General features: G+C 46.6%; 1 protein-coding gene across 1 annotated transcript in view; it reads right to left on the bottom strand.

The window, feature by feature from the left end:
* POLA1 (DNA polymerase alpha 1, catalytic subunit) overlaps positions 1 to 18,957 on the bottom strand; it is a 2,011,520-nt gene that overhangs the window by 1,531,337 nt on the left and 461,226 nt on the right. Inside the window, exons 20-21 of the mRNA XM_085622423.1 lie at positions 15,103 to 15,278; positions 14,229 to 14,358 (exon numbers count right to left, since the gene is read on the bottom strand). Of these exons, the coding sequence (XP_085478549.1) occupies positions 14,229 to 14,358; positions 15,103 to 15,278 (306 nt within the window). The remainder of the gene's footprint in view (positions 1 to 14,228; positions 14,359 to 15,102; positions 15,279 to 18,957) is intronic.

The raw sequence follows: 18,957 nt of genomic DNA, 5'->3' as shown, positions 1-18,957 counted from the left end.
ATGAGCTGCGACCACCACCATCACTTTCGTGAACACCCAAGAGGCGCTGGTAAGGCCAAAGGGGAGCCCGGTAAACTGAAAGTCCTCGTGACCTACCATGAACCATAGGCAACGCCGGTGGGCCGGCAGGACAGGAATGTGAAAATAAGCATTATGCAAGTCCAACGCTACCATCCAGTCTTCCCGGACGAGAGCAGACAAGAACTGAGCAAGCGTCAACATCTTGAACCTACGTCTGGGACAGGAACGCACTCAATGCCTCCCTTGGCCAAGAGAGCCATAACTTCCTGCTGGAGAAGGGTCAGGTGATCCTCCGACATAAGCTGGTATCTCGGTGGCATGGCTGGAGGGGTAGTCTCGAAGGGGAGGGAGTAGCCCATTCGGACTATTGTCAAAACCCACCTGGTGCGCCAGTGGAGGAGGTGATGGCGAATCCTGCCGCCCACTAGTGTTTGAAGGGCCTGAAAGGTCGGACTAGGAGGGTTTGGAGGCTGCTGCAGGTGGGGGGGGGTATGGGGGGGGGGGGGGGTTGGCGGACTGGCCCGCCTGCTGGCTACCTGAACCACAGCGTTTGTTCCCCACGTCCCCGGCCGCACAAAGGTTGGGTAACTTGCTGCGGCCTGTGGCACTGGGGTGGGACGTAGTGGGGCACCCCTTCCGTGGCCACGAAAGGTGCAAAACGCAGACTTGGCCGTAGCCCATGAGTCACTGAAGCACTCTAGGGTGTGGTCTGCTGTCTCGCCAAAAAGGTGACGCCATCAAAGGGCATGTCCATCAAGGTGTTCTGGACATTCCCTGAAAAGCAAGTGGACCTCATCCAGGAGTAGCAACGAAGCGCTACAGACGTTGAAAAGGTCATGCCCAGAGAGTTAGCGGTGTCCAGCCCACAACGCATAGTAAACTTTGCTGCATCCCTCCCGGCAGCAACAGCCTGGGAGAGCACTGCCCGGGTCTCCTCCGGACACTGAGGCAGCACTTGCGCCACTGTATCTCACACTGAGTGGGAATAACGGCCCAAGAGACATGAGGTGTTTACGGATGGCAGTCCTAAGCTGGCGGAAGAATACATTTTCTTGCCAAGGTGGTCCAGCTTCTTTGATTCCCTTTCTGGTGGAGCGGTAGGGAAGGCGCTCTTGGAAGTGGAAGCTTGGACTACCAAGCTGTCCAGGGTGGGATGTTGGGAGAGGAAGGTGGGGTCGCCCGGAGCCGTGCGGTGGCGTCAGGCAATCATCCTGTCCACGGGAGCCCCCATGTTGGGCCTGGACCACGTGTCCGAAAGTACGTCGGTGAAGGCCTCATTAAACGGCAGCAGGGGCTCCGAAAAGCTTGCAGCCGGTTGAAGCATCTCAGTCCGGTTAGTCCTGACAGCCACCGTAGGAAGCTCGAGGTTGAGAGCAATGGCTGCCCTAAGCAACACCACTGCATATGACGCTCCCTCCTCCGTAGCCACTGTAGGAGGGGACAACATGCCAAGGTTAGGGGAGGTGTCCAAACCATTGGCATTCCCCAGTTCCTCTACAGTCCTGTTCACTGTCCAACTGGTCAGTTAAAGCGTCACCTGACCCCTCCCAATCCTCCTCCTCATCATCATCATCATCTGGGTGCCATTGTGGTTGAAAAGGGACCCCAGGAGTGAACAGGGGCACAAAAACCCCACCTGGGGTCCGGATCCGGTGTCGGACGACGCCAATCTGTCCACGTTGGAATGGAGGCCGTGGTAGACGCCGGCCAGTGGGCCAACCGGCATCGATCGCGGTAGTTGTGCCGTCGGAAGTAGCACCAGTGGAGGCGTAAGAAGGTCAACCAGCGCCGATCCGGATCCAGGCCTGGATCTAAGGGGGGCCTGCGGCGTCTGGGCCGGAGCTGCCGGCAGCGAAGACCTAGGACCCCCAACCGAGTCCACAGGGCCCAAAGGCGCGCTAGCAGGGTCGGTCCGCCCAAAGATGGCATGCATCACCTTCTAGAACGTACAAAGCTGGGCGGGAGTCGCTCCGGGTCCCAGAAAGGGAGGGAAACGGAGACGACTCTTCGGGCTCTGCGCGCGTTTCCCCGGGAGGGGCACCACCCGCGTGCCTACTGGGATCGGCCGACCGACGAGAAGTCGAAGAGCGACCATGCTTCTTCAACTTCTTATGCTTCGATTTACCCGACCCCGAGTGCTTAGACTTCGATGCTTTCAAACCGGAATGGTGGTGGTTCCGCGACCGGTCCCTCGACCTCCCTCTCGACCGGGACCTCAAATGGCGGGGAGCCAACTGCCGGTGTTCAAGCAGCTTTCAGGACAGCTCCCGCAAAGCCTTTGGTGCCATCGACTGGCAGTCGGAACACGACTTGGGGTCGTGGTCACGCTCCAGGCCAAAAAGACACACACGATGCGGATCAGTCACGACATGCGTTGACAGGAACTGCAGGCCATGAAACCGGGCATCCCTCGTGCACCTTTTCAGAGTCAAAGACTCGAACAAAGAAGTCGACAAAAGTTGAGATAAAGTCAAAAACTGACTGAGGGACCGCTCCTCCCGGATCTGCGCTGGCTGGTGCGGAAAAAGAAATAACTGACGTCAGCGCGCGAGTGCAGTGTCTAAGTAGCTGCCACATCATCATCCCGGTGACCACGGCGACGGACGCCGAGCCGACCGACACCACCTTCGGACGCACAGAGGTACTGCTGACGAAAAATCTTTCCGGATCCAGTCTGATGCCTGGGTGTAATTCTAAGGTAAGGAACCTTTAACGTGCTTCTTTCAGATATGCATATATCATGTGATGTATCTCAATTAAGACCAAACCATCCATACATTTCAAAATCTGCTTCTGTAAAAATACGTAGTGACTGTGCTTGTAAGTAAACTTGGAGGGAATACTTCTTCTCCATTGTTCCTGAAGCCATTGAACTAGTCTGTTAAAGTTGGATGGAGGAGTCGTTGGAGGCTGTGCGTAGTCTTGATGTATTGTCATTGCTACTGCTGGACAAAGCTATTGCTACCATCCAAATGTTTATTATGCAACACTTGACAAGACTTGTATGCCTTTCCTCCAGAAAAACTGGAATTGCAACTAGTTAGCCACACTACTGTCCCCAGGCTATAATACTTTGAAGGAAGACTTGGGTTGGACCATGTTGCCCGATAAACTGAAGAGAATAATGAGCTGTGAACTGAGCAGGAGCATATCAAACAGGATGATCAGAATTGGAATTTGTCTATGGTACAGCAGTCCCTAAGGACATCTTAGTGCACGGTAAGTGTAAAAGCCAGAGTATGGCACTTTTCTGGTTCCAATTTTTTTTTTTCAAAGATTTCCAACATTTTGTGATTGTTTACTTGACTGTTACTGGAAAATGGATACTTACTTGTAACTCTACTCGTATACTTTGACTAGTTGGCCATCTACTGATTGGTCCCAGAAATTTTCCATTAAATTAGTTTTCCTTTCTGGGCATTTACTATAGGTGGAACCAGTATGAGTAACAATGACTTCGATAGTAAGTCCAACATACCTAATACATGACCACCATGTTTAGCTTCAATTTTCACTACTTCAGTAAGGTGCACATACTGGTTTCATTATATATACTTCTACTACATCAGTCACGTATTCACATGGGATAAAAAAAGTATTCCATGAGTAAGAGTTTTGAGCTACAAAGTTATTCTTACAGAAAACTAGTTTTATTTGCAACACAAATATATTTCAGATTCACATGCTGTGTATCAATTAGCAGTACCTCCTTATATGGGGCTCATCTGAAGACTTAGAAGGAGCAAACAAATGTTTTATCACCTTCAGCCATGTTTGAGCTAATTTCGTTGACTGAGCATTACTGATGTGAAAGTATGTATTGATTACCAAGCGCAACTGCAAAAATGTCATTTAGTGATATTTTCCCTTCATAAGCCTACAAAGACCCGTTCTTTCCCATGGGATAAGCACTTGACCACGACTGCAAATTTTTCTCTGCCAAGGACCAACTAAATTACTTGAAGAATCCATTTCGCAGTTGTCTTTTTGTGGCTATTTCCCCCCTCCCAAAGGGAAATGTGCTATAAGGAACTGTTGCCTGTATTTTAAGAAATGTGCTTTTTTTTTTTTTTAACCATTGCTTCTCGCCTGCATGCATAAATCAAATGGAGAAGCAGTATGGTTTTTGAAAAAACATAGTAATGGAATACTTTGATTATTGTGAAAATTAGAAAACACTTCGGAAATGTCTGATTTCTTCTCAAAACAAACCTACCACTCAGTATCATTAGACACTGGTGTTGAACCGTAAGCTGAGGTAATGTTTATAATATTGCTAATATTGCCTTGTTTGTTTGCACAAACACGTATTACATGTCTACTAAACCACATTAAGATGCCAGCTTGGTGCAGATTAACTGGGGGGGGTGGGGGAGTAATATCGGCTTGCTGCATCCTGAAAACACCTTAAAGGTTGATATGCTGAAAAGTTATGCATTCTTGGGACACCTCATGCATACAGACAAATGCACATTAGCTTAACTATAACCCATGTCTGTCCAAAAAAATAAAGAAAAAGTTACTGAAGTATTGCTCTCTCATCATCAGGTTGCGTTAATAATCATTAGCACTAAACCACAATAAATTGCATTTAGCTGCATAACATGTCCGTGGTGTGGGCCTTCATGCCTCTTTTACTATTTCCACACACTTGCCTGGCAAATTAAGCTTGTCCTCAATATCACTTCAGGGACCATACTGCCAAATAGAGTATCTACGGGTCCACTGCCGAATGTTTCACCCCTGTGCATGGTTATTAAGTGCGGTTTATAGATATTAAGAGCATTACAGTGCATTCTTGTGCCATCAGAATCATGGTCATGTTACACCTGCACTGTTGATTCCCATGACTGAGTATTATTGGGGGGGAAAGTATAAGGAGATGCCCTGTGTAAGAAAGTGGCTCTGTGTAAGAAAGTGGGTCCCCAAATAGGTACAGTGTGCACAGAGTCCACAGTCCCCAGTGATATAACCTTACTCTCTAAAGTGGTAGCTTGGTCGAGCAGTAAGGCAGTATCAGAGGACAGTGTAAAGTATTTGTTGTACACACTCAGTCAGCAAATGGTCTCACACACTCAAGAACTGAACTCTAGGACAATGGTTTGTATATAAAAACAAATACTTGTTTTATTTTAAAACCAACAATAGGTATCAAAATATAATTTCTCAGAATGAGATGTTTTAGTTAAATACTTTCAATAGGCAATAGACTTTTTAATACAGTAGTTACAGTTGTTGCAATGGGCAACACAATTCAAACACAATTATAACATTGAGCTCAATGGGAATTTCTTAGTAAATGCAATTAATTACTTTTTGGATTACTTTTCAAACCACAGGACTGGATCCTAGATTCAGTCCTGGGACATTTCCTGGAAACACGTGAGTAAATGTGTTTTGGTTAAAAGGTATGATTTTTAAGGAATATTATTGTATTTTAAAAGTTGACACTTAGAAACTTTTTCACATGGAATCACCAATGTTATCCTATGGAAGGAAATTCATGACTTTCTTACTCCGTGCTGGATCCTGGATTCAGCACTGGTGCATCTCTTGTAAACAGATGTAAACAGATGAAAGAAATAGTTTTTGTTATACAGGCGATTTTTAAAGAATATTTATTTGTTTCAAAACTCGACACTTAGAAGAACTTCTGGTAAAAACCAGGCAATGTTATCCTATGGAGGAAAATTGTACGGTTGTAATTCCTTTTCAGGGTCACCAAGATCCAGCACTGGGATCTCTCCTGATAACAGGTGAGTAATTTCGTTTTCATTGTTCAGCTGATTTTAGGCGAATATTTTAAAGTTTCAAAACTCGACACTTAGAAGAATTTCCAAGTGAAACCAGTCAATGTCTCCCTATGGAGAAAAATTGAGTAATCGGCTTTCAGGTAAGTACTCGACTGGCAAGGTTAAGGTTCTGGGCATAGACTCGGGGATCTCCCAGGGTCAGGTAGGTACAGTTGTTACACCCTCAGCGGCACAGGGGCAGCCGGGTGCAAAGGGAGTTAGGCTCAATGTTAGCCTATGGCGGGCAAGGGGCCTTTGGTTGGTGGCTGCTAGCAGGAAGGCCACGCGGCTGTGGGAGCTGGGCTCCTGGTCACTTACACAGGGCAAGTGGGGAAGTAGAGTAGGATAGATTTTGCACTTCCAGGGGCACTCAGGTGGGCTGGGTGCAGGGTGCTTTTGAGCCGTCCGGCGCTCAATGGATTTCAATGGAGAAGCTACCAGATGAACAAAGGCTGCAAGCTCGGGGACGAAGATTCTTCAGGTGCGACCACAACTTCGAGAGGTACGTTGGGAAGCTGTAGGTTAGGTAGGCACCCAGGAGCTGGGCACAGGGGGCCACAGGGAGCCGGGGTGTCTTTTCGGCTCAGGAAATCTTACCCTCAGCTGGTCGCGGTTGGAGGGGTCCCTGGTTCTGAGGCTGCAGGCCGTCGCGAGGAGCGTTGAGGCGGGTCCTTGGGTGCTGGATTCTTGGTCACAGTCGCCGGGGGGACGTCTTCGTGGTCTTTGTCCACTCCGGCACAGGCCAGGCTTGGCGGGTGCAGAGTGCGCAGGAGTCGTGGTTCCTTGTTGGGACTAGGGGCTTGTTACTTGCTTTGAGCAGAACCACTGTTCGTAGGAGTCCCAGTCTTTTTAGAGTCACAAGGCAGTCAGGTCCTCCGGGGTTTTTGAGGTTGCTGACCACTGGAGACGCCGGGTTATAGCAGGCGCAGGTTCGAGGGTCGACAGGCCTGTAGGGCTGGGGCCAAGTCAGTTGGTGTCTTCTTGTTAGCAGCTGCACGGCAGGTCTTCCTTCTTTCGGATTCGGGATCTGAGGAAGGAAGGTTCAGGGTGCCCCTAAATACTACATTTAGGGGTGTTACAGGTAGGTAAAGGGCAGGGACCAATGGGTCCCTTCCCTGGGGTGGGTACACTCCCTATCCTGCCACTCTCCAGTGGGAGGGGGGCAGGAGGCTAGTCCTGATTGGGAAGGGCTCCCCATCTTCAAGATGGCGAGAGCCCGGAGATGTGCTTCACCTAGCCTCCCCCACCTGAGGGGTGGGGTTGGCAGAGGCTGGCACACCCTCTTTCCTCCCTTGGGGTTTCCCGCCAGTCTTCCCGCCAGAGTGGGGGTCAGAACCGGTGGTGGTGGTGGTGGTGGTGGGGGGGGGGGGTAGACCTAGCACCTCTCCCAGGAAGTGCACTGTTGCAGGCCAACGAGAGCGGATGGCTCTCTACCCAGGGGTCCAGCAACATGTCTGCTGTGTGGCAGCCTAGGCAGCCTCTCAGACAGGACGTGGATTGTAGGTTAGGTTCAGGGCGCAACTCTAAGTTGCCCTCTGTCGTGCATCTTGCATTAAATCCCACACTAGCATCCGTGTGGGTTTAATGTGCTGAGAAGTTTGATATCAAAATTCAGTCTTCAGTGCAGCCATCATGGTGCTGTGGAGTTCGTGATGACGACCTCCCAGCACCATATACTCTTAATGGCAGCATTGCACTTCCAGGAATGGACCTGGGTACTGTAGGGGTACAGGGCTCATGCCCTTGCACCCACACCACTGGCATAGTGCACCCAGCTAGGGGTGACTGAGGTATGCCAGGGCAGTGTGTGTGTGTGTGTGCCATGTGTGTGCCATGTCGGTGTGTGTGTGCCATGTGTGTGCCATGTCGGTGTGTGTGTGCCATGTGTGTGCCATGTCGGTGTGTGTGTGCCATGTGTGTGCCATGTCGGTGCCATGTGTGTGCCATGTGTGTCGCGCGTGTGTGCCGCGCGTGTGCGCCGCGCGTGTGCGGCGCGCGTGTGCGGCGCGCGTGTGTGGCGCGCGTGTGTGGCGCGCGTGTGTGGCGCGCGTGAGTGGCGCGCGTGAGTGGCGCGCGTGAGTGGCGCGCGTGAGTGGCGCGCGTGCCTGTGTGTGTCAGGGCCTGTAAGGGTGGCACAATAAGTGCTGCAGCCCTTAGGGATCTTCTCTGGTCACAGGACCCTGGGTACCTATGGTACCATTTATCAGGGGCTGACATGTGGCCAGAGATGCCAATTGGGTTTAGGCTGTTAGGCAGTTTTAGGGAAGGAACACAGGCCCATGGCACCTAATTGGCAGGAGCCCAGGGCACACCAAGTCAAAAAGCATCAGTAGTTTGGCAACAAAAAAAAAAGAAAAGGGGGAGGGGGGGGGGGGGGGTTTACTGCAACAGAAACCCACTTTCTCACACCCTGTACCAACAGAGAGACTGTGCATCCCCCTGGAGAGGGGGCACGTGTGCCTGGATGTAAAGATGTAAAGGTTTGACATTTCCATTAATATTTGACCGAAGAAAAAAATATATTATTGGCCACGACTTTTGTGCAACTGTCTTCTCTATCAATTTATGTAAGTCCCACTCATTAGAAATGTGTAATAACCTTCTCAACTTATCTGTAATAACATTCTGTTCTACTGGCAATGTATCACTTAGAAAACTGGAAAAAATTGGCACCAGTGCCAGCTTTGAGGATGTACAAGACTAAGGGCCTCTAAATGCAGCACTGTTGTGTTGTTGCCTGTTTGAATTTCTACCCTTGAGTCCTGCATTTGGCTTTGAACAGTGTTAATATAAAAGTTAATCTTCACATGTAGAAAATGGATAGGTCTAGCAGCCTCCTCTAATCAGCAATGACATTGCACACATTCTAAGTGTGAGAGATATGTTATTCAGACTACATATCTTGGAGTTCTGTCAGTTCTCCTATTGACTTGTGGCCATCACTTCAAACTTTCTTTGCTTTGTGAGTAACAATCACCAATTCCTCACAGGGTGTGCTATTGATTTGTAAACCATTTCTGCTGTTAAGGTTTGCGTAAGAGAGCTATAAGTTGGATGCTTGACACTACCCCATAGGAAAATGTCACAATTGTTCTCATCCTGTAGTGATGTCTGGGCCAGGTTAACCTTTTGCCCAGAATACTTGCACTCTCCGTATAGATGGTGCGGCCAATACTGGGAACATACTGATCTCTACTCCACAAAAGAAATCTAGATAAGAGTGTATGGAGGATGATTGTTTTCAGCATGAACCTGAATCAGAACTTTATAGCCAGCAAACTGCCTTGTCTATACTGCACTAGCGCTGTATAAATACATTCTCTTTACCAGGCAGTCATCCGCATATGGTTGCAAATGTAGTGCATTAACAGGAAACACCATACATCTAGAAATTGTGAAAATGCTCCTGGTGTCGATTTTATGACAAAAGATACTATTTTGAGATTTTCTCAGTGTGATACAAACCTGGGGACTATCTGGGGCCCGTGATGTATGTGGATTTAGAAAAGGCACCATTCAGGTCTATTATTGTCAAGAAATCCAGCTTCAGAAAATGCTGTAACACTGTCATCTTGAATTTCTGAGTCTTGACAGATTTGCTTAAAGTCTGCAACTCAAATACCGATTTCATTGTTAACTCCATCTCTGGTATGAGAAACTTAACATACTTGGTTTCCTTTCCTTGTGGGGAAGCTCTTTTATGATCTTCCAAGCATTCATGACTGTACTCCAAAAGGGAGGTTAACATGATAAGTATGCATGTTGATTTTGGTCATGTTTATTTGGTGGCTTGCGAGTCAATACTACACAACAGTCTTCATTTGTTGTTTGTAAAATCCATTCGTCTATGGTGATTTGTTCCGGTCAGGCCTCGTTTAAGGGCCACAGAGCAGAAAGGGGCTTATGGTCTATGACCATGGTGGCTGGGTAAGTTTGGCTCTTGTGCCGCTTTGCAATCTGGGCCAATTAAAATTCTTCCCATAGACTCTTGGCGAAACCACAGCAAGCGGTCAAAGGCTTCCCAGAGCAGTAGTGAGGAGGGTAAGGACTCCGAACTCAAAAGTCAACCAAACACAATTTACTGTCTAGCCCAATGTCTTTCTTAAGAAAAGAGAAGTACTAATATGTCAGAGCTAAGAAAAATATTACACACTCGAACAGGCGTTCAGTAGAGGGTTCGATATTCCAGACTACAGGTTACCACTGAGCATCCCAGCACATTTAATGCTCTCTTCAATGAGTCTCTGGGGATCCCAAACACTGACATCTAAAGGGGTTAACAGGACATAGGCAACAATAGGCAGATGTGCGACTTCACCAAGCGATCACTATCTTTAAGTAACCTATGGGTCAGTTTGTGGGATCTTAAGCAAAAAGTACACGTTGACAACATTAACCCAACGGCAGGCCTGTATTAATACTTCAAGATCTAGTCTCAGTCTTATTTCCAGGACGCTTGCAATATGTTAAAAGGTGACGCAGCTCTAGCAGCTTCAAATCAGCGTGTTCGTCTGGTTCTAATCAAAGACTCCTTCAGAAGTGGTGTGGGACAACCGGCGGCGGTCTCACACTTCACTAGAGCTGCTCAGATGAAGAGTCCAGCAGGTCCGGTTAACAGGTGCCTTGTCTTTTGCACTAAATAGGTTGCAGAGATGATAAAAAGCCCCCTGCTGGTCTGCGTAGCAAATGGTCTTCATGCAGTTTGCAGATGAACTAGTCAGGGAGACCAGGTGACCTTTTACATCTTGGGTACTGTTGGTTGCACTCCCAATGACTGCCTGCTCCTTTTCATTGCTTTGTGCCCTGTGAACATACCAGTCTTGGACATGGCCTCCTCCTGCACAGCAAATACTCTCCTTGACCGGGCCTAAGTGGGATGGTTTAGGTCCCACTTTTATATTCCTTTCACAGACAAGATATGTGGATCCACTGTTTAAGGCCCTGGAACCGGTTTGAGGTGCTTCCCTTTTCAAATGTTATTTCCTGGCTGTAGCCCAGACGTCACCCTTAAGTGATTGCTCTCAGCAGGTAGTCATGATGCTGGCCTCAAGAAGTATCCCAAACATCAGCAACAATCAAGTTTGAAGTCTCTGCACATGGCAGTCATTATAGCCTTTCTTAGCAATCATGAAAAGTTTAAAGAGCAGCCCTACCTTGAATCTCCTGCAACCTTAACAGGGTCCGCAGAGTCACTTCCTCTACCCTAACAAAGCAAACGGCAGTGCTCAGATCGATGTAATCAGTCAAGAATGATATGTCTCAAATTTACCTCATTTGATTGTTTAGGTCTCCACTCTCCAACTAAAGGATTTGGAGCAACACACTTAACTATCTGTGGAAGCTCTATCCATCCTCCAAGCTATGCCACGGTAAACCAGGGATCCCAGCAGTTCCAACAAACACTCACACTACATACTGTATCGCTGACATGTATGTGCCAGACCTACACATTTGTAGGAAAGGACCTCTTTCTGCAGGATCACCCCCTGCCCCATGTTTTTGGACTGATGCTGAAGGTTGATTCGACTCTGTAGTGCACTAAGCCCTGGTGTCTCTAGGTCTGCGATCAAAGCATGGTCAGGCAGCTTTAAACCTGCCAACTCAACATGGTAAAATAAACCCTTTTGCCAGGTAAAAACCTTTTAATATTAGTAACCCACCCCTAGAGAAGGCCTGGATATCCCACCAGGCAAGGTGCTTAATATTAAAAAGAAGGGTATGTTTCCTTTCCATTCAACATGCACTGACAGTGAAAACAAAATTGCAAGACTGTAGCAAGGCAAGTTGTCTCAGATTAACATGGAGTCTCACCAGCAATCATGCTAAGTTTCAACTTCCATTTGGGACCACCTAAGAGATTACTCGAAGTGATCAAATTAATCTCTATATTAAACCACTCATTGCTGAGATGGAATTTAAGGTACATTTTAATTGAAAGGTGACTTCAAAAGCCACCACTTTGCTGCCCAAAACTTTGGTAGCTGTTCCTGTTTATCTGCAGCAGTTGTTACCCAAGACATCAGGCTGCCCTGCTATTCGAAATCGTGGAGTGAAGCCACGAACATGAAAAAAAGTATTGCTAAACGGAGGAGGTGTGATCTCCTCCAGCAGGAGGACTACCATCAGTGGCCACAGATGGTCCAGCTTCAAAGGGGCTACCGCCTCAGTGAAGCAAATGGCAATCACACTTTTTCCTGCCCACTCTTGTGTAGGCAGAAAGGCTGGCATCCACTCCCTAGGGGGAAACTGCTACAAACCCGGTTTTCCAGGAGGAGTGGCTAATATGCTAAGTACATCCCAGGGGTGTGTCCAGGGCTTCTCACAGGGGAAGAGGGCTTGCACCATCTTGGTTTAGGGTAGAGGAGGGTATCCTGGGATTGTCTGAGGGCCAAACCCCCAGAAGTGAAATGAAGTGGGAACTATAGCACTGTGAGAACTATTGCCTTACTGTCTAGCGAGTCCTACCCTTCCACAAACAATGGCATAATTGCGTCACCCCAGACCCAGTCATCAGACGAATGCTGTTTTAAGCTTTTTTTGCATGTATTTAAATATTGTATGTGCTCGCCTGTTTTATGGATATGTTTTTATCTGAATAAAGTAAAATAAAGATCACGGCTGGACTGGCAAGAGTGCCCTGCTGCTTCCTGGACCCAGCACTGACAGGCTGAAACAAAGACTGGATTGCACGTGCTGAACCAGAGGAACGCACATACAGGACTATGCCAGTAGTATAAACTAGTAGAAAAAGCATCCACATATGCCAGGACAGAAGTGGCTCCAAAGGCTATCTGGCTAGCCCCCTGTTCAGCACCAGGGGTACAAAAGCTAAAGAAAGCCTGCACAAGAGCCCAGGATCACCTGCCTGCTGTGGAAGTGCCTGCTAGGAGACTGAGCCCAGGCCTACCCGAGGTGGCCAAAGTCCGTGGGCCTGTGGCCATCGCTTGAGTGGACCCTGGCCCTCTTGCAAGAAAGAGGCACTAACCATTGGACAACTGTTTGAGAACACTGTAACCGGGGACCAGTCAACCAGAGGCAACTGGACCTGCACTACACTTAATTGGGGCACTGAGTGAGAAAGAGTCCTCAGGGTGAAGGAGACACCTGAAGTTTGTGGACCAAAGGTTGGCTCCAGGAACACTCCTCGTACCTCAACCACATTTTCAGCAACCTTAGCATCTTCTCAGCGTTCTCAATCCCCGCACCAGGACCACTTATTTGCTTGAATCACAATTCCAGTAAAACCTTCTGTGAGAACTCGGACTGCTGGGCAAGACAGGTAACCGCATCACCGAACCAAAGCGGTACCGGTCTCCATTCCGGTTGTCCAAGAGGACCGGTAGTCATTCTAGCCCATGGGCTCAGGAACCAGTGATTAGAAAAATGTATTGAAACTTAAAAGAATTTCCTTACCTTTTAAAAATCGTATCTCCAGTTCCCCTAGATAGATTTGTCGATTTTAATTGTGTTGTGTTTCTTATGTACCGGTTGTTTTAGTACTCCTAAATGCTTTACACTTGTTCCTTTCATTAAGCCTGACAGCTCTATATTACAGCTATGCAGGACTTAGCCATGGCCTTCATAAAGAAACCTAACTGGACCTGATGAGGATTCCGACATTACATAGCAAGGTCTCACAATCATACCACATAATAATCCATTATCCTACAACAATGAATCCACATACACATCAGCGCAAACGTTTAGGTGCTACACTGAAGTGAACATTTATCCGAGTGGGGCTGATAGGTTACACTCCTTTCAGGGTCCCGATAAATGTCTGGCAAGGACTATTCGCAAAATAAGTATGCTACCACGACTGCATCAATTCAACAACCCAGGACACTAATAGTAGCCTCCTGTTGACATAATAGAGTATGCTTAGTGCAAACGTCCAGGTCTCGGAATTATTTCTGGTCCGATGCATTAACATGGACATCCCTAGACCGGTTAGCTGAGCTAACTGCACGTATGCCATCCAGAGCACATTCTCGCCCCCAACAATATACTTTGACTAAATTTAAGAACTACAAAAAAAATTAACTACTATGTACATGGACTTCACTGCTTCTTAACATTTCAATTGATAAGATAGGCAACTGATTGTTTTTATTTTTTAGAGTTATGAACTTGAACATTTCAGTATTTGCTTTTTAAATGTTATCAATTATTTTAACCATTAACTCTGGTTTACAGTTATTTAGGTTCTCTTTATACAGAATAATTTTTTGCAAGTTTGTGGCTCCCATATCCTGATAATGGTAATACCCCGTTAGAATTCGGCCATGGCAACAATCATTAAGAAACAATTAAAAATAACACTTTATTAAAGTAGGTTTAAGGTTACAGAAGGCACCCCTAAAAATATTCAAAATGCTATTAGATTAATTTTATTAATAGGAGGTCAGACATTACCATGACATTCCCTGCAATATTTGTGATTTGCAGGGCAAGCGGCAAGACATTCAGCTCACACATGATTTGCAAGATAAATTTAGCATCCATCCAAGTGTGCTCCAGCATGTGGAGGAGATGCGGAGAATCACTATAAAGGAAAGAACAGACTTAGTGCAACTAAAATGAAGCAATGAACAATCGGGAACAGCAAACAGTGAAGTGGCAACATGCAGTTAAATGAGGGAAAGCCGAGTTCAAATCGAATTTCTCCTGTCAACTGGAAGTTAATATCTTGAATTTAACTAGCAAGAAAAACAATGAGCACTTTACAGACTTTCCTTTGGAAATTTACAAAGGATGTTTTTTTAAACCCAAACTCCTACAACCACATTATTATTAGTTAGCATTTCTAAAGCGCGTAGCTACCCAGAAGCATCCCAGCGCTAGCAGCATAGTAGTGAGGGGGGGGTATTTACCACCTGAGATTTTGAAACATGTACTGTAAACCATCACACTTAGAGATGCCTTTATTCTACCTTTACATTACAATGTTCTCAGGAATGGGTGGGTCATCGACCATACTTTTGTCCATTATATTCCAGCAGGTGGGAGTTGCTCATGTAAAATTTAAAACTGCCCTAAACAGCAACTATTTGTCGGTGAGAATTGAACACTCACGTGCAGTTATTTCTCTAAAGACGGGCAACAACTAACGATTATTATTGTTCAAAGGGTAGATGATATACTGAAAAAAATACAAGGTGTTTTGGAACTTAAAAATAAACTTACTATACCTCGCAATCAAATAATGAAATAGCAAAATTAAAAGATGATATATAGTTGCCAGAAACTTACAAGAGAGTACTTTAATGCTAAAAGGAAAGTCCAATACCTGTAGGAGTTGCGGATATTTTCTGCTGACATGACAATCCTCTCAGTTTTCAGAATTTGAAGGACAAGTTCAGACAGGTGGTAACTCTTACACCGAATCAGCTCTTTAGCGGAAATTTGCACATCACAGATCATTCTGCCACAGGCAGCATTCCTTTCAGCAAAGCCACTGCGGCCCTTTAAAAAACAAATTGGGATTTAAACATACTGTTGGAACGCACACTATACCCCTTAAAAATGGTATGAAATGTTTAACAGCATTCAAAATCTTTATACACATCAAGTTACAAACAGCAATGACTTCTCCTGGTCCAAAAAAAAAAAAAGCATACTTGTTTTTTCTCAAAAAATCCCATCAGCAAAGGTTAATGTTCTTTTAACCATAGCAATTAATCTAGGAAATATTTACTTGAATTAAGTTGTTCAGACCTTTTCACCACTAGCCAAATGTTCAAATTTGTATATCAATTTAGACAATCCAGATCAAAGAAAAATAACCCAATAATTTAAATGGTATACTAGAATGGCTGTGGATGTATTTCATGTACATTTGAATGGTCAAAAAGGATTTTTACTAATTCTGCCCTTCAATATAAATTCAAGAGAAGCGCGTCTTATTATTAATTTAACTGGCCGCCTTTATTACAAAATATTATCACCAATATATATCATGCATCCCGTTCATTTTACATTTTCTTCGTTGGAGGAAGAAGGGGACGAGGAGAGATGAATGTCTTTGCAACCCCCGCCCCTGACTTGCCCATTTTCAAATATTCTCAGTGGTTTTCTGTTTAAATGTCCAAAAGCGGACTCCTCATGCATTATATAACGGACAGGCTGAAGTTTAATAACAAGAACAATGAGCCCTCTGTAATTTATCCAGCGAGAGAAATGCAGGGAATTACATTGCTTTGGGGGACCCCCCCGTCCCATAAATCTAAGCAGTAGATATCACCAACACATTGCAAAGGGGATGAGCAGAGGAACCACCCCCATGCGATATAAAGCACCTTTAAAGTCACCCACTGCGCAGGAAGCACACTTGTTTTGGAGACGTCGCATACATCCAAGCGTTATACACTGCGTCAACTTCCCTATCTCCCAATCCCCCCTCACTGCCTGATACCCGCTCCCTCACAGCCACCTCACCTAGCTACCAGGACCTCTCCAACCCCCTCCCCTCTCTTCCTCCCAAACCTCCTTCATCCCTATGACTCCTCACACTCCTCCCCTCCCGCCCCACCGCCCCACTCCTCTCGCCCCCTAATTTTGTCCTCAATTCCTATCCTTCTTGCAACGCCAACGGCAACTCTCCTCTCACCCCTGGTGCACCAACTCCTGCCCTCATCCAAAACCTTTCCCCACCTCTGAACCCTGTACCCCTACTCCCCTCCCGTTCCCCCACCTCTCCCTGCCTTCCACCGTCAAGTGCACCCCCTCCTGTTTCCATCGAGCCACCCAACATGCCGTGCTCTACCTTACTCTCTCTGGAAAATAAGCTAGGCTCTCTAATCACCTCCATCTCCCAACTTGAAGCTACCATATTAGTTTTAAGCTCCAAGATCTCGACTTTTCCATACACCTCAATTCCTTTGGAAAACACTCTCCCTCCCACGAGATGCACCTCGCCCCCACATCCCATAATAGCTAAGCATAGCCTGTCTGCAAATTCACACAAGCACTCGAACACCACCCTTCTTTCACTTCCCACTAACCCTATTATCTACACTATTCCGACCATCTCCTCTGTCAGAACCACTCGTCCACCTAAACCCTCCCGAGCGCCCTCATACAAGTACAATATCCCCATCACCCCTCATAGCCAAAGTGCCCCGTCACCAAAACAGACGCGACAGAGCTGCGCTGTATGCTCCACAACTGCAGATCTGCAATAAAACACAAACTTGAAATCTCCGATACCATCAACTTGCACAATATTGACATGCTCTTCCTCACAGAGACCTGGTTCAACGATACCTCTCACTCTATGTTTGATCTCCTTGTACCCACAGGCTATTCTATACTTCGAAATGACAGAATTGACAAAGTTGGGGGGAGGTGTTGCAGTCATCTTAAGAAACTCCCTTCAACTTAAGGCTCTTCCTAACAGCTCCTTCCACACTTTTGAATGCCTATCTCTTGAGCTTCAATTGCACCACCGTTCACCTCTCAGATTCCATGTTATCTACCACCCGCCTGGTAGCAGCCTTTCGTTTATGGAGGAACTCACGGACTGCATCAGCGACCAATACTCACAAAGTGACAATCAGATCTTCGTAGGTGACTTCAATGTCCACTGGGGCTCGCCTCAAGACACCTATGCGAATTTGCTGGCCACCTTCCTCTCTGCAAACGATCTTATCCACACTGCACTGAAACAACACCCTCTAAGGACTCAACCCTGGACCTTGTTATTTCTAAAGCAGGCTTGCTGACCATCGCTACCCCTATTCATGTAGATTGGTCTGACCACCTCCTCATCCCATTCTCTCTTCACTTATCACGCTCTATAACTCTTGGCCAACCTAAGAGGGCTACTTCCTGGTTCCGTGACACTAAAAATATTGATCTCAGTACCCTCTGTGACTCTGCTTTGCTATCACTTCCAAGGCTAGACCCGGACCTAGATGTTAACGAACTCACCTCCCAATGCCTCACAGTCCTTGCAGTCGAAATCAATAATGTCGCTCCTCTCCAAAGCAAAAAGAAAAGGCCCACTCCCTCAGCACCTTGGTTCAACAAATCCCTCTATGAAGAAAGGAAGTACCTAATGGTCCTTGAGAAACAATAGAGACAAGCGCCCTCCACCGAAAATTTGGCCACGCTTCGTTCAGCAAGATCCAAGTACCACAAGCACATCTTCCTTGGTAAAGCGTCGCACTTCAAATCCCTCCTTGACTCAGCCAAAAATAGACCCAAAAATCTATTCGACCTCATCAAGAACCCAACCGCTCTCCCCCAACCTCCAAATTGGAGGATTCCACAAAGAAAGCAGCGGAATTCGCTATATTCTTTGACGAAAAGGTGAGATCAGGTCATTTATCCTACCCCTACAGAGGAGCGCAAATCCTTAACCATTTGGCAAAACTTTGACCCCATCTCTGATGATGCCCTCCTTAAATGCATCCTTGATACAAAGCCCTCTAACCATTCTCTTGACCCCATCCCTAGTGCCATTGCCATTGACTTCTATACCCATTCTCTTTCCTATTGGACCACTTTGGTCAACCTCTCCCTCAGTCAAGGCTCCCTTCCTGTTTCCTTCAAAACTGGGCAGGTCACCCCTCTGCTTAAAAAAGCCACCGCTGATGCGAACGACCCCAACAACTACCGTCCCATCACTAACCTACCCTTTCTTGCGAAAATCACAGAAAAATGTGAAGCGAAACAACTCTCTCGCCATATCAAGGACAATGATCTTCTGGACAATTTCCAGTCCGGCTTCATTCAAAACTGCAGCACTGAAACAGCCCTGCTGCTAGTGATTGATGACGCGCTACGGATACTTGATTCAGGGGAGTCTTGTCTTCTAATTCTTCTTGACCTTTCTGCAGCCTTTGACACTGTCAATCACAACACTCTCCTTAACACTCTTCAACAGAGAATGGGCATGGAGGGCACTGTGTTCAAATGGTTTGCCTCCTTCCTCTCTGATAGATCCCAAATGATCAAAATAACAAACAGTCTTTCATCTCCTTTAGCGGTCGGTCAAGGTGTTCCCTCAAGGCTCTATACTTGCACCCACACCGTTCAATCTCTATTTAGAACCGTTGGGAAATCTCCTGAGCAAATCCGGGATCCACTATCATCTATATGCGGACGACACTCAAATCTACCTTAAGGTGGCCTCCACTCA

This window comes from Triturus cristatus, chromosome 8 (assembly GCF_964204655.1).
Source record: "Triturus cristatus chromosome 8, aTriCri1.1, whole genome shotgun sequence".
Classification (NCBI taxonomy): domain Eukaryota; kingdom Metazoa; phylum Chordata; class Amphibia; order Caudata; family Salamandridae; genus Triturus; species Triturus cristatus.
This window is presented reverse-complemented; position numbering and strand designations above follow the sequence as displayed.